The following is a 14472-nucleotide window of genomic DNA, read 5'->3' as shown; positions in this document are numbered from 1 at the left end:
TTCCAGGCCCTAATGAGTACCTCCAAGACAAAAAGTGGTCCAAAAATTGCTAATCTAAGGCCAGAACTTAAACAAACTGCAACCTAGCTGAATATCTTGATTTAGTCAATAGAGTGGATATGGAGTTCAGCATGAAACCTCATTTTGTTTGACAAATGACATCATCATCTTTCCTTCACAAAAACAATACCCTTACTCTGTGCGTGTGAGTGTGAAAAATAAGGAAGGCTCACAAAAATGTACTGAAAGTTATTAGATTATACTCATGTTATTTCATGATTTTTTGGGACGGCAAACTTTTTAAATTTGATGTCAGGTTCTTTCATTTAAGGGAGTAATCAAATTTAAAAGCTTGATTCATAAGGATAGTGTTGTCATAATAACCCAGTAACTAAAACATAGGCCAAAAACTAAATCACAGAAGCCAAATTCTTTAATGAACTTAACTGCAAAATTTTAGCTCTAAGTGCGGCATCATAACTATACCATGATTAAAATGACACAGTCAACCATAAAAAAAACCTAAACCTCTTAAAGGAAAGAAATACACTCCCCCTCCTTTAACTACTCAAGTACTCCAGCAATAATGTAAGAATGTCTTGAATATTCTTTCCATAAACTGGTATATTTGCTTCTATGTTTCTGGATTTTCAGCAATGTCGTACTGGAGCAGATTCTGAATTTCAATACAAAAGTAACACAGCTTTACTTAAAAAAAAAAAAAGTAAACAAATACATGTACCTTGTTGTGCAAAGAGAAAAAGACAACACCTGCCCTTAAAATAAGAGACTTTAATTTAGGACAAATACACGATTTACTTTAGGTTTCAGAGATTACGATGTGTCCAAGACTTGACTTCACATGGAGTCCTTCTCTACAGGAAGGAGAGTTAGTGTCATACTTGCTAAAAATCACCATGCAATGAAAAAAAAAACCAACACAAAAATACACACATGTAACACCATTCCATTAGAATTTAACCAGGGTAAAAGCAAACAAACAATCAGACAAAATAAAGTACTTCCTTGAAAAGAATATGATCTTCTGAAACACTGCCTCTGGTCAAGAAAGACTAAAACATTGAGATGCGGTGCAGAGTCCAAGCCTGTAACTCACTACTTTAAATTTCATACTGACTCCCCATTTGTAGCAACAGGAAGCAAGGAGTAAGGTATGAGCTATGCCTGAGAGTGAAAAGGCAGCAGCTACAAGCAAGGAAGAGAGTTCTAGGTGACATAAGTGATGTAGGGGGAAAGTATAGTAGCAGAATCAGCTTTTATCTGAAGTGTAAAAATAATTCCTATATGGAAAACCAGAAGATTTGAGAAAGGCTCAACAGCAATAGGACACCAACAACTAAAGCAATAATGAGGACCAGTTATTTAAGTAGACTTAGTGTATTATTTTAAGTGCTTGTTGAAATAAGCTACTTGCCATACCTGAACTACAACTCTTAGATTGCAAAGTGAAAAACTTTAATTTTTATAACATAAAGACTTACAACGGTAGGTTAAAGCTTCAATTGGGAAATTCTGCTTTTAAGAGCAATGCCTATTTTGTCTGCATTTGCCCCAGAAATATTCATAAGGTGGTGAAATTTAAGATGATCTGGTTACTTTGCTGAGCTACAGAAATCAAGGGGATTTGTTTCTAGGAAACATATCTGTATGGAAGTATCTACATTTATATGTTAGAACCACAAAGCTACTTCAGAATCTGGGTCCCATCATTGTCCTCCCCCTGAGAACCACCATGAGCTATCAAGATGTGAATCACCACAACTCATCATAGATTCACTGAATAGTTTGGCTTGGAAGGGACCTTTAAAGGTCATCAAGTCCAACCTCCAATCACATTTAAACGAAATAATACCAAAACTAAATTGTTGTTTGCTTCACCTTAAATATCACAGGAGGTGTTCTGCATAAGCAACATGATATGGGAAAACACAAAATTCCACAAGTCTGAAATACTGATACAGTTTAGACAAGTTACACTAATAGTGAATTTTGTTAAAACCAACATAAAGGAAGATAAAAATACAAGAGTTTTGCTCCTTACTATAGCAGAGACTTGATTATGACGAAGGTTGAGCTCTGTGAGTGAATCCAGTCCGTTAAGGTTTTCTACTATGGTTAGTAGGTTTCTGGCAAGGTTTAACACTCTGAGTTCATTCAAATGACTGATGTTTTCTATTTTAGAAATCTGTGAAAGAGGCATAATTATAAACATGCATACTGTGGCTTACATAGATATACAACAGATATATGTATCAAGTACTTTTTTAGAGTATACATAAACAATCAACTCAATTACAATAATGCACATGTGTATTTTTCTAAACCATTATACTAAGGTCACAAGTTGCTGACAAGCTACAGTCTGCTACACATTAAGTACTAGTATTCACTTCACTGGTATCTTTCTAGTCATAGCATGGATCTGCTGGAGGATAGGAAGGCTCTGCAGAGGGATATAGACATGCTAGACCAATGGGCCAAGGCCAATTGTATTATGAGGTTCAACAAGGCAAAGTGCTAGGTCCTGCACTTGGGCTAAAACAACCTCGTGCAATGCTACAGGCCAGGGGAAGAGTGGCTGGAAAGCTGCTCAGTGGAAAAGGACCTGGGGGTGCTGACTGATGGAGCTGAATATGAGCCAGCTTGTGTCCAGGCAGCCAAGAAAGTCAACAGCATTCTGGCCTGTATCAGCTATAGTGTGGCCAGCAACATCAGGGAAGTGATCATCCCCCTGTACTTGGCACTGCTGAGGCTGCACTGCAAATACTGTGTTCAGTTCTGTGCCCCTCACTACAAGAGATCCTGAGTTGCTGGAGCAGGTCCAGAGAAGGGCAACTAAGCTGGTGAAGAATCTGGAGAACAAGTCTGATGAGGAACAGCTGAGGGAACTGGGGTGGTTTAATCTGGAGAAGAGAAGGCTCAGGGGGGACTTTATTGCTTTCTACAACTACCTGAAAAGAGGATCGAACAAGGAAGTTGCTGGTCTCTTCTCCCAAGTAACAAGTGATAGCACAAGAGTTAATGGTCTCAAGCTGTGCCAGGGGAGGTTTAGACTGGATATTAGGAAATATTTCTTCACCAAAAGAGTGGTCAGGCAATAGAACAGGCTGCCCAGGCCAGTGGTGGAATCTCCATCCCTGGAAGTGTTCAAAAACTGTGTAGATGAGATTCTTAGTGCCACAGCTTAGGGGTGGACATGGCAGTCCTGGGGTAGCAGTCAGACTTGATAATCTTAAAGGTCTCTTCCAACCTAGGTGATTCTATGAATCAATGGCAAAGCAAGTCTTTTAATCCACTTACCGGACAAGCTCAGCTGCACTGCATTAGTGAACAGCAAATGTCAAGCCCTCCGCAGAAGCAGAGAAGGTCTATATAACACTAAAACACTCAAATAAATCTTAGGCCTTTGGAGACAGGCTGGTTACTGCAGGGAGCTATGTTTCGCTTTCAAAGAAAGGGGAACTGCACACCGCTATATACCGAACCTTACTCAGCAGTAAAATAAGTCACCACTTCCTTCCTTACCATCAGAAAGTAGGTTACTTCAGCCATGCTGTTGTGAAGCAGTAACCTTGAAGACACCACAAAACTAAGACAACATTGATGACATCATGCTATGCTAAAATTAGCAAGTTTTGTGCATGACTGATCCTTAATTTGTCTGCAAAGGCACCCAAACACATCTCCAAATCTCCTGGTACCTATGCTACAAAAATATGTGGCACCGTATCTCCCTACCATCACAGAACTCTGCCAGTTTCCCTTCCTGCTTCTTAAAAACCCAGTAGTAGCATTCACAGTTCTATCTACAAGAGCTTCAGACTTTCCAGCAGGTCATGAGGACAGGAACCTGCTGTGAGTCAGGGGCAAGACACAGGCACAGCACTGAGAAGAAGAAAGCAATTTTTCTGAAATTGGAACTTGCAAGGATGTTTTACAAGCAGGTAATTGCTGGAATAAGAAAGACAAACTTAAAAGTTAGAAAAAAAAGCAACAGCATCCTTAGTTTGGATACACAGCACATTTACTTGACAGTCCCCAGCACTTCTTTGGCAATTCATGGCTTCATGTGTTTAGAAAAATGGAGCAATCAAAGTGACTGAACTACAGTAAACAGGCAGCTGCCTAAAGTTTGGGTTTATAATTAATACCTTATTTTAGAGATTCAGGTGATATTGACAAAAAAACAAACCTCCAAACAAAGCATGGCAATCAAAATGGCAGTAATATCTATTGCCCCTTAAAATTACTTTTTACTTCTAGAAATGTAACTGTTTCACAAAGGCATTTATTATTACTCTGTTGACACAATCTGGATTAATTTCCTGCTGTATTTCTCAGAGCAACCAGCTCAAGGACCTCTATCTAGATATGTATTTCTGATAGTGGTCTGGGATCTGTCCTCTAGCATGTATCCACACATTTATGTAGGCCATGCAAGCAGCAACACATTATGGAGAAAAACCTATGCTATATGATAGAAAGAAGGCAGCAAGTTTTCCTGTGGAAAAGACTTCAGCCTTCCACAATGTGTGGCAGTGCATCCAAGGATACAGTGCACAAAGTTACTAACAAATATAATGAATTCCCTTTTTAAACAGAATGATCATCTGCTGGACCACCCCAAGCTCCCTTCAACACTGTGTACTCAGGGTACACCATTCCTCCTCAAAGCTGCCAACAGCAGACAAGCAAGACAGTGACTGATATCACCCCTTCCTAGTGACAATGAAACTTTATGATGCTTTAGACCAGTACAGGCCTGGCCATGCCAGCTTCCAGAAAGCTTCTAGAAGCTCCTGGGAAAGTAGAAGAGGTTAGGTAACTGTTATTTAGCAGTTTGAGAAAACATACTCTTGTTGGTAATTTTCATATATATATACACATATATGTACACATACATAGATATATACATACATGTGTATATAAGCCTATGACACGACCTGAATATGCTGCTATAAAAAGTATTTCAGCAATTTTTCAGTTAAAAAGGCAAAACCAAAATTACATAACATCTTAAACCAACCTTTGATTCAACTGCTAACTAGTATGCATTATCCTTTTTTTGGGTGTTATACGCAGAAAATAATTATCAGGATACAAAAATACTACAGCTGAAGGAACAGAAAATACCTCCATTTAGAACAAGCTATGTAGACAGAAAGACTTGTAAAAGCAAAGCCAAGAGGAGACGGGTAGCATGAAGAGCATAGACCCCTGCAGATGTCTGCTTAGGTAGAATTACAGCACGCCACAACATAGAATATTAATCTTGGCATTTTACGGCTAACACAAAGATAAGGATTTTATCAGCAATGTACAGAGTTGCACTTTTATGACTTTGTTAAGTTTTAAGATTAATTTTACTGGATTTGCTGTTTCAATTATGCACCCAACATATGAAGATACACCAGCTTTTAGTACATGCTGTTAGGTGCAGATTGGATACAAGCCGAAACTGGAGAAAACCACCATTTTCTTGTTTGCTTGAATGTTTGAATACTTAGATATGAAATAGATTTACTTAAAAAAATGGTTATGTGCCCCAATCATCAATAAACTACACAAAAGTTCATTTTATAATACACGTTTTGAGATCACTGAAAAGAAGTTTATACCTGAAAAAAAAAAACAAGTTGCCTTTTCTTTTTTTTCTTTTACTTATATCCTTAAACTTTTGGCAAGGAAAATTATTCACAGAGTAAACAGAAACAAAAAAATAATGACTTCTTAAAATGTAAAGCATTATAAAGTGAATTTCATTCTAAGTGAAGTTAGACTTCATTCATTCTAAATAGACTTTTCTCATTCTAAATAAAGTTGAAGTCTTAACTTGACTCACTTTAATGAATTAGTTCACTGGAAAATGGGGTAAAGTCCATTTTAACCCTACCTAAAATAAAAAATGTTTTAAAAAGAATTTATAGGAAACATACACCATTTATACTATTTACCTTGACAACAAAGCCAAAGCCAACAAACAGCATTCTCTCCACAGTGCACAGAAGCACTGTTTAGAAATTAAATGTTCAGTTCAAAATTAAGCAAAAGTTGTACTGCATTAAATAGCCAGGCTGCTGCCAGAGATTCTCTTGCCCTTCTTAGACAGGTGGATCCATGATGTAGTATTTTATGTCCATATTAGTGTTTTAATAATCATAGAAACAGAGTCTCTACATAAAAATGAAATGTTATTAAGATGCTGTGTTTTTTTACAATTTTATACTGGGTAGCAGTAAAATCAAAAGCCTCTCTAAATCATGAAGGAAAGCAGGCTAAGAGTAGTAATATGACAAGGGAATTCACATTGTGTCCTTTTTGTAAAGCACAGGTATTGAGTGCAGTATTTTATTAGGCGTTACTTTTTTTTTTAACTTTCTTTTGGATATTTATTGTACGAAGGTATTTTCTTTAATTACTAATGCATTTAAAACCTTGATTTGGAAAAACAAAAGCCATACAAGGTTTATTATTAGGTACTGTGGAATACTATACCTCAGTGTTTTAAAGCACATCCAGTCACCAATACACTTCTCACTTTTGTGGGAGAAGTCTTAAAGTTCAGATGAAACCATATTATCCGAAAAACCCAGCTCCCAAATAAACCAAAATACTTTCCCAGAAGAGTACAAAAATGAAATTTTCCTCCTCCTGTTTTTCCTCACCTCCAACCTCTTGGAAACATTTCAGTCTTTTAAGTTTCACAATCTGCATTCCATCTATGGGACTGATTTATACCCAGAGAGAGAGGGAGGGAAGATAAAGACTAAACCAGGAATCTAGCTTTTCTCTTAACTGCTACTACTCCATGAACATTAAAAAAATAAATAATTTCTACCTAGACTCTAGCACTTTTTTTGGAAAATAAGATTAACAATATTCATATTCTGGACATATCCTATTTGAGTATTTCTGTTCTGAATCTACTGAGAGTGACCACTGAGATTTCTTACTTTATACAGAAATACTGTGCATTATGGAAGAGTTCACATTTTTTGTTAGTCTAATGCATTTCAACTAGCTTTAATACAGCTTACACACATGATTTCATTATCCAATGATCATCTGGGATCACAGGTAACATCAAAGAGATACTGTTCATTATTAAAAATAGCTTTGAACACCAATAAAATAAAGTTATTGCAAGCACCTTAAAATATTCCCATAGCAAATTAAACTACTCAAGTAAAAAATGAAAAAAATTTGGTCAGATATTATGTTAGGGATATTACATGCAAGATATTTTAGTATTGTAAATATGTCCTATAAGATATACAAATGATAAAGAGGAAAAATTGTAGTTAAAAGACTAAATTTTCTTGCCAGACATGTGAGCACCTTCAATATCCTTGGGAAGAATCACGTAATACCACATTCAAAGAATCAATTTGGTAGCATGACTTGCCAAAAGGCATGAGGAGGATTTACTGGAATCTGCTATAACCTGCTATATTGAATTTTATGGGTTTTATTTAATGACATCAGACAAGCCAAATCATGAAAACAATGGAAAGACTATGGAAAAATTCTGTTCTGTATTATAAGGAGTGATACTACTGTTGTAATTTATATTCCATAGTATATTGTAGTGGTAAAGTTATTGTTGCCAGGCAACATCATATAAATGGTAGCATTTTACTTATATGACTCTTCTCATGTACTGGAGTCTAATAAGTTAAATTGCCTTCTGGAATTACATCATGACAGAGGAAAGCTAGCAACACCAGAATCACTGAATGCAAGTTCACTCTTATCTCAAGTAAACCGTATGGAAGCAACAAATACTCAGCTAATCCTCCACTGCAATAAAGATCACTCGCCAAATATTCTCCCTTTAACAGAACTGTCTTTACAACTAAAAAATTGCGTTTCCTCATCTTCTATTAACTAAGGCACAGCAATTTCAAAAGGCAAAACCCCTAATCAAAACAGAGCTGCTGAAGGCAGACAGGAAAAAGAAAAAAAAGTTCCTAGGAAAACTTGCATAGCTTTTAACTATAAAGAAACAGAAAGATAATTTATTAATAGAAGTTCATAGTCTTTAGTTGATCTTCCCATGAAAAAGACACCAAGCCTACCAAAAAAAAAAGAAAAGGCAGAAAACAATTCATTCTATTTCCTAATGTTCCTAACACACTCCTGGCACTGCTCAAAGCCAGGCTGGAGAGAGCCCTGGGCAACATGGTCTAGTGTAAGGCACACCTGCCCACAGCAGGGATGTTGGAACTAGATGGATCTTAAGGTCCTTTCCAAGCCTAACCATTCTAGGATTCTGTGATTCATGCCCTTCAAATGCACATCTACGATTTACATCTTCTGAAAAAGAAAAGCATTTCTTATGCTCCAGAGATTTACTATTTAACTCCTGATACAGGATTTGTTATGTCCTCTGGACCAAAGCAGGCCTTTACTATGAAGCTGATCTAGCACCAGCCAGTCGGCACTATGCCCAAAACTCCTAATAAAGTTCTAATTAACACAGAGGGACTCATACAGACACATTTCCATTCCCCACTGTCAAGCAAATATATAATAAAGAAGACAGAGAAATCAGTTATTAAAACTCTCAGAACATGAATCCAGAAAACGCACTCACTGGTCTCATATAGTCACAATAACCATACCTTGTTTTCAACAGCTCAATTATGGAACATTTTCTATCATGTGTTTTAAATTTATTTTAGAAAAGAATACTGTATCTGGCTGGCACATAAAACACCATGCTGCTTCTGATATAGCCATTAGCCAAGAATCTTGGTCTCCTATTTAGTACAGTTAAAACTTTAGGCACCACTTGAAATGAAAATGACTGCTTAGTGTCAAACTGGGGAAACTGAATAGACATAAAGCAAATGAAGACCATTCAGAAGCATGGATAATCAATCAAGAGCTTGGAAGCAATGGCTTTTTCCTGTACAAATTTTAGTCTTCAACAGATATGAAAGCAATCTTGCTCTGTAAGATCAACAGTAGGAACAACACAACTATTAATGGGATCTGAAATTTTTCTATGACTTCTAAGATTATGTTACTTTAACACCACAACTGCTTATACTAGATTACTATTCTGTAGGCGTGAGTGCTATTATACTCAGTTGACTCTGCATTTTAATCACTAACTTTCCAGAAGTACAATGCTGAAAGGATAAGAGACTTGATACCAAATTCAAAATAACATCATGCCACCTTTTATTGATTTACTGATTTCTGTGACCTCAAGAGTTGCAAAATTTGCTACCAGTTCCCTTTCAAAGCAGCAGTTCTGTAGAAAACACAGGAAATGCATGACATCTAAGCAGGTTATTGTACTGTACCTGATTTCCATGAAGATCTAAAACATCAAGATTTTTTAGGTTGTCCAGATTTGAGATCTTCTTTATTCTGCAAGATTTCAATTATGACATAAATATTTTTCATATTAGATAAAAAGTATTATTCATTTTCCAGCTAATACAACACTTGGCCATTTGTTCCTGCCTACCAAGAGTTACAGAAGAATAAAAAAGTTCTGAAACAGGTTAAGAAAAAGAGTTTATGCCTTTAACTATCACCTTCCTTTCTGTCATTACTGTAATAGCAGCAGTATGTATATGGTGCTTCTAGGAAGATGAAAAGGGAATTAATACTTGCACCACTTGAAAACAATGTCAACAATCAACCTATCCAGATACCTAAATAATAGTAACAGTTTCCACACACATTATTATTGGCAAACAGCTAATTCAAGCCAGAAAGACTACAGCAACACTAGCTTTTGACAGTTTGAGATTCAGAACACAGAATTCTCCCCCATACCTCCCCAAAACCCCAGGCTAACAATGAAACATGAACAAAAAACCACCACACACAACCAACCAACCAAACAACAACAACAAAAAAAAAACAACCAAAACAAAACTGAAAGCCACTGGCCATTTCTAGACAATACAGATCTCTAGATTTGGCACTATTTCTTCTCCTACCGTACAGCTTCATTGTCTTAAAACTTTTCTGCCCTGCCCTATCTTCTCAGGTTCCAAACCTACGTTATTATATACTCAACAGCATCATCTACTGGCTGATGATATTAAACATCATGTGTATTACGCATTTTTTTCAAGACTAATCAAAGATCACACATCTATATCAAGCTGAAAACACACTGTTAACAGCTGCATCTGATCTGTAATCATTTATGAGAAAGTCTTGTCCTACCTTAACCTCTAAACCATACTTGTATGTAAACAAAGCATAGAGCACTCTATGTAGTTATGATTTGGACAGTAATTCCTTAAAATTACTGTTCCCCCAATATTTTCCTATACACAAAATTAATTTCTACAGGTGAGATCTGTAATATAAAACCAATTATCTCTGTCCTTGATCAGAATAAGCATTACTTAGCAACAACTGAACCATCAGTGTGTTATAAGCATTGTTTTCAGACTAAAGCTGAAACAGCACTGCACCAGCCACTAGGAAGAAGAGTAACTGTTCACAGCTGAACCCAAGACAGCTCTAATAAGATACAGCACAATTGTAAATTGCCAGTTTTGAATGCAGGCTGAATTAGGAGATGCATTCTTTATAAACTGCACATGACTGAAGTTTGTTTACCAGTTCTTCCTTTATTGAATATAAAGAAAATAAGAAAACTGAACAAAATCAAAGCACAAACCTTAGATGTGTCAGCAATTCCATAGATACTTCTATTAAATTAAAGGCTACAAGATTTGAACTGTATCTTTAGAAAGCAATACAACTAGCATATTGTATCTCCCAACAGAATAGAATCAATAAATAAGCAATAAAATCCACGATTCATCTGCCTGATTTTTTTTCCTAAAATAAACACATCAGGCAGAAATATTTTTCATAGGTTAAAGAATCAACAAATACTGAAGGTGATGTGAAAAGAGATTCCACCTGCCACAAAAATATTTTAAATAGTCATAGGTTAAAGAATCAACAAATACTGAAGGTGATGTGAAAAGAGATTCCACCTGCCACAAAAATATGAAAACACATATTAAATAGTCAATCGGGCTGGGGGGGGCGAACAGAATGATGTATTCTCTTCCCTTGTTACTTCCTTTATCATTATTATCATTGGTGGTAAGTAGTGATTTGTGTTATACCTTAGTTACTAAACTGTTCTTATCTCAACCCGTGGGAGTTGCATTCTTTTGACTCTCCTCTCCGTCCCTCCGAGAGCAGGGGGAGGGCAAGAAAAGGGGGGGAAGTAAGTACCTGACTGGGTTTAAACCACGACAGTATTTCGGAACTGTTATTAAAATTTATATAAGAAAGGAAGTTTATGAACAACATTAGGAGCAAAAACTGTGTGCTTTCTCAGTGGGATTGCTAACACTTAGCTAATGTTAGGGACCAGGTCACTGGTCACACAGCCAATTCCAACTCTGTAAGTAACAGAAACACCTCACAGTTGTTACACCACAAAGAAGTAAGGTGCTTTAAGTTAGTTTTATTAATGTTACCTGTTCTTTCCCAACAAAAGGACTCTTAGGGATCTCAGAGTTGAAAGCCCACTTATTTCTTCTATCTGGTTATCATACAAATCTAAGAAAACAAGATGCTGCAGATTAGAAATATTTTGGATCCGGGTTATAAAGTTATGTTGGAAATTCAATAAGCGAAGATGATCTTCCCCATCAATAACTGGGCACACGGTCAGTTTTTGCCTGGAAGGAAAGAGAAACAAAACAACCCACATGTAAGTAACAAACTGGTAACCCACCTTCTGCTCACCCATTCTGACTGAACCAAGAAAGTATTTTAATTAGTTTGCTAATTAAATTCAGTTAAATAAGGCAGTAACTCCTTACTCTAAAAAACAAAACAAAACCAAGAACCCCTAGCATGAAAATATAGTAGAAGTGTTTCCAAAATTCTTTGAACCTCTGTCCTCTTCAGAGATTTGCATGCTACATGGAAACTACACGCAAGTTGCACGTTATGACCACGTTAACATTTCAACAGATGCAGCCTGACAATTTTTTATTTTTTCATCAGCTTGCCCAGATCAGAATTCAGTATTCTATGTCTACGCAATTTTATTTTGGTTTACAGAACTTAACATTTGAAATATAAACACATGTAACACTAAGTGTTTATGTGAAGAGTAAAAGATAGGGGAAATTGTGCTAAAATAATTATTATTTTAGGATGATTCCAGAAGGAGTCCTACTAACCTGACAAAACACAAACTTAGCCCCAACCGAACAAACAAAAGTTCTACAGTTAATACATCTGATTAGAACTAATGGAGACGTAATCTTTCTCTATGCGTTATGTTCATGACCTTGGATTCAACAGTTAAGCTACCTCTTCAAGCTTACACTGAAAAGCCCTAACTTTTTAGATGACTGCTGTATGGATATGTTCATCACAAGGACACTCATACACAATTTCTCTATGGGACACAGCTCTCAAACATACACAAAAACAACCAACAAAACCAAACCCCCCACTTATACCACTGACCACAGGCATTACCATCACTTCAGACCATCAGACACAAGAGTTGCAAGCTATGGCATTTGCGCTCCACAACCTTCTCACCTTTCCAGCGTAAGTCTATCACAGTTCAGTATTTTTTCTTCAGCAGTACGGTGCAATACAGGAAATGTTATTGATGAACTGCTCCCAAAATTCGTGTTATCTATTGGGAAATCATACAGAGAATATATGAACTACTACTTTGTAAAATCATTTCATTAACTACAGATAATAAAAGCAGGATTTTCTCCCTTATTAAAAGTGAAGTTACACAGAACAGGAAAGTGCTTTTTGTCCTTATTCAGTACTTTGTAAGTTTTCTTTATCTTTTTTTCCTGCTACATCCCTTTACATCCTCTTTCCAAAGCACATCCATTTGTTCCATTTCTGAGATATGTTTCTCAACAATCTATTGTAAGCATATGATTTCATAGATGGTTTTGTTTTGGTTAGAATTACCCAGTGATGTTTTAAGGTAAGGTTGTATAATTTAAGGTTGTATAATTTGTTCCAAATTGATACAATTTCAGTATCTGAACTTGAAGAAGATAGTATCTAACTTAAGATGAACTGAAAGATACAGATCAAGTAGATGTTGATAGAACTAGAAACTAAAGCACCAAAATATTGAAACAGTCCCAGTGAGCCACAAACTCACTGGGAGTTGAAGTTTAAAAAGTCTTTTTAAACTAAGTATGTGTGATTCTTGGTAATCATTGGTATTATTATTTCACTCCATTATCAAGAAACCAGCAGCCCTTTAAAACATATTGACCAAGCGATCCATCTTCATCTATTTTGTTAAAACAGGGAAGAAGGAAGATGGCTAAAAATACCTGCAAGATAAATCAACAAATGTGTCCTGTGAACTCTGGCATTTTTGGAAAAATGATCCACTGAAAACTATCAGTCAAAAATAGAACATTGTGCCTGCATACTACCACAAAAATAGAGCATCTTCTATGAGTTTGCTCCCAACCCCCCCATTTTCTTTTCCATCAAATAAATCAAATATGTTAATGGAAAAACATTAATTCTTCAATAAACAAAGATAACTGCTCTACTATTACATACAGCAAGTTCACTGTTGTCCAGAATATGCTATTAGAAGACATATCTACTTAAGTAAATCCTTTTGTTGTTCAGTTTAGAATCTTTTCAGTGCTACCCTCTAATATTTTATCACTAGCTACTCTAACAAACAAATATAATAACTAACATTCTCTACCTATCCTTCAAAGTGAACAAAACTGGAAGGAAAAAAAAGAGATAATCGAGATCAAAAGCAATCAATTAACATTGTTGCAAAAGCCTTAAATGAGTTGCGTTGCAGGTTTTTAAGCCAATAAACATAAAACTGGAAATGGAGACCTAAAAATCATGACCTGATTGCATGACCTGATGGCAAGTACAGTGACATTCATCTTCTAATGTCATCTTCCTAAAAACATGTATGAAAGATCCCTATTACTGCCCTCTCATTGAAAAAGGGTTTATAAAAGCTGGTATTTAAATGCATACATTATATATTGGAAATTATTTCTAGTGGCTTCCCAACAATGATCTATTAACCATTCTTAACACTCAAAGGTAGCTGTAGGCAACACTTGCTATTCAGCTGTACATTCTGACAGTCAGAGAAAGCACATCTTATAGGTGATAACTTTTAATAAGACACCCAGTATTAAAAGAACAAAACCAGAAAGACTAAGAAGATGAGAGAAGTTTTCACTGTTACCTAAAGCATGTGAACTGATACTGTGGCTTTGTCGAGATCTGGACTTTGTAGGTGTGTGAATAGAAGTCTCACCAAATCCTGATAAAGAACCTGTATTCTGCTTCAACTCCAAACTAGAAAGTTCTGTAAGACTGGATGGTACTGGAAGATATAGCTGCTTATTACGCACCAAAGGACTTAATAATCTTTGGTCTCCTGTGCAGGGAACAAAATCA

General features: G+C 36.1%; 1 protein-coding gene across 3 annotated transcripts in view; it reads right to left on the bottom strand.

Annotated features, from left to right (window-relative positions):
* LRRC49 (leucine rich repeat containing 49) overlaps positions 1-14472 on the bottom strand; it is a 48107-nt gene that overhangs the window by 31385 nt on the left and 2250 nt on the right. For 2 of the 3 annotated variants that reach the window (XM_062627034.1, XM_062627046.1), the window contains exons 4-8: positions 14258-14452; positions 12583-12682; positions 11499-11702; positions 9336-9402; positions 2063-2206 (exon numbers count right to left, since the gene is read on the bottom strand). In XM_062627034.1, the coding sequence (XP_062483018.1) occupies positions 2063-2206; positions 9336-9402; positions 11499-11702; positions 12583-12682; positions 14258-14452 (710 nt within the window). The remainder of the gene's footprint in view (positions 1-2062; positions 2207-9335; positions 9403-11498; positions 11703-12582; positions 12683-14257; positions 14453-14472) is intronic. The other variant, XM_062627055.1, reaches the window with a different exon arrangement.

This window comes from Pezoporus occidentalis, unplaced genomic scaffold, assembly GCF_034315485.1.
Source record: "Pezoporus occidentalis ecotype Australia unplaced genomic scaffold, CSIRO_AGI_Poc_V1 ctg11, whole genome shotgun sequence".
NCBI lineage: Eukaryota > Metazoa > Chordata > Aves > Psittaciformes > Psittacidae > Pezoporus > Pezoporus occidentalis.
Note: the sequence above shows the minus strand (reverse complement) of the source record. Positions and strands in the feature narration are given on the sequence as shown.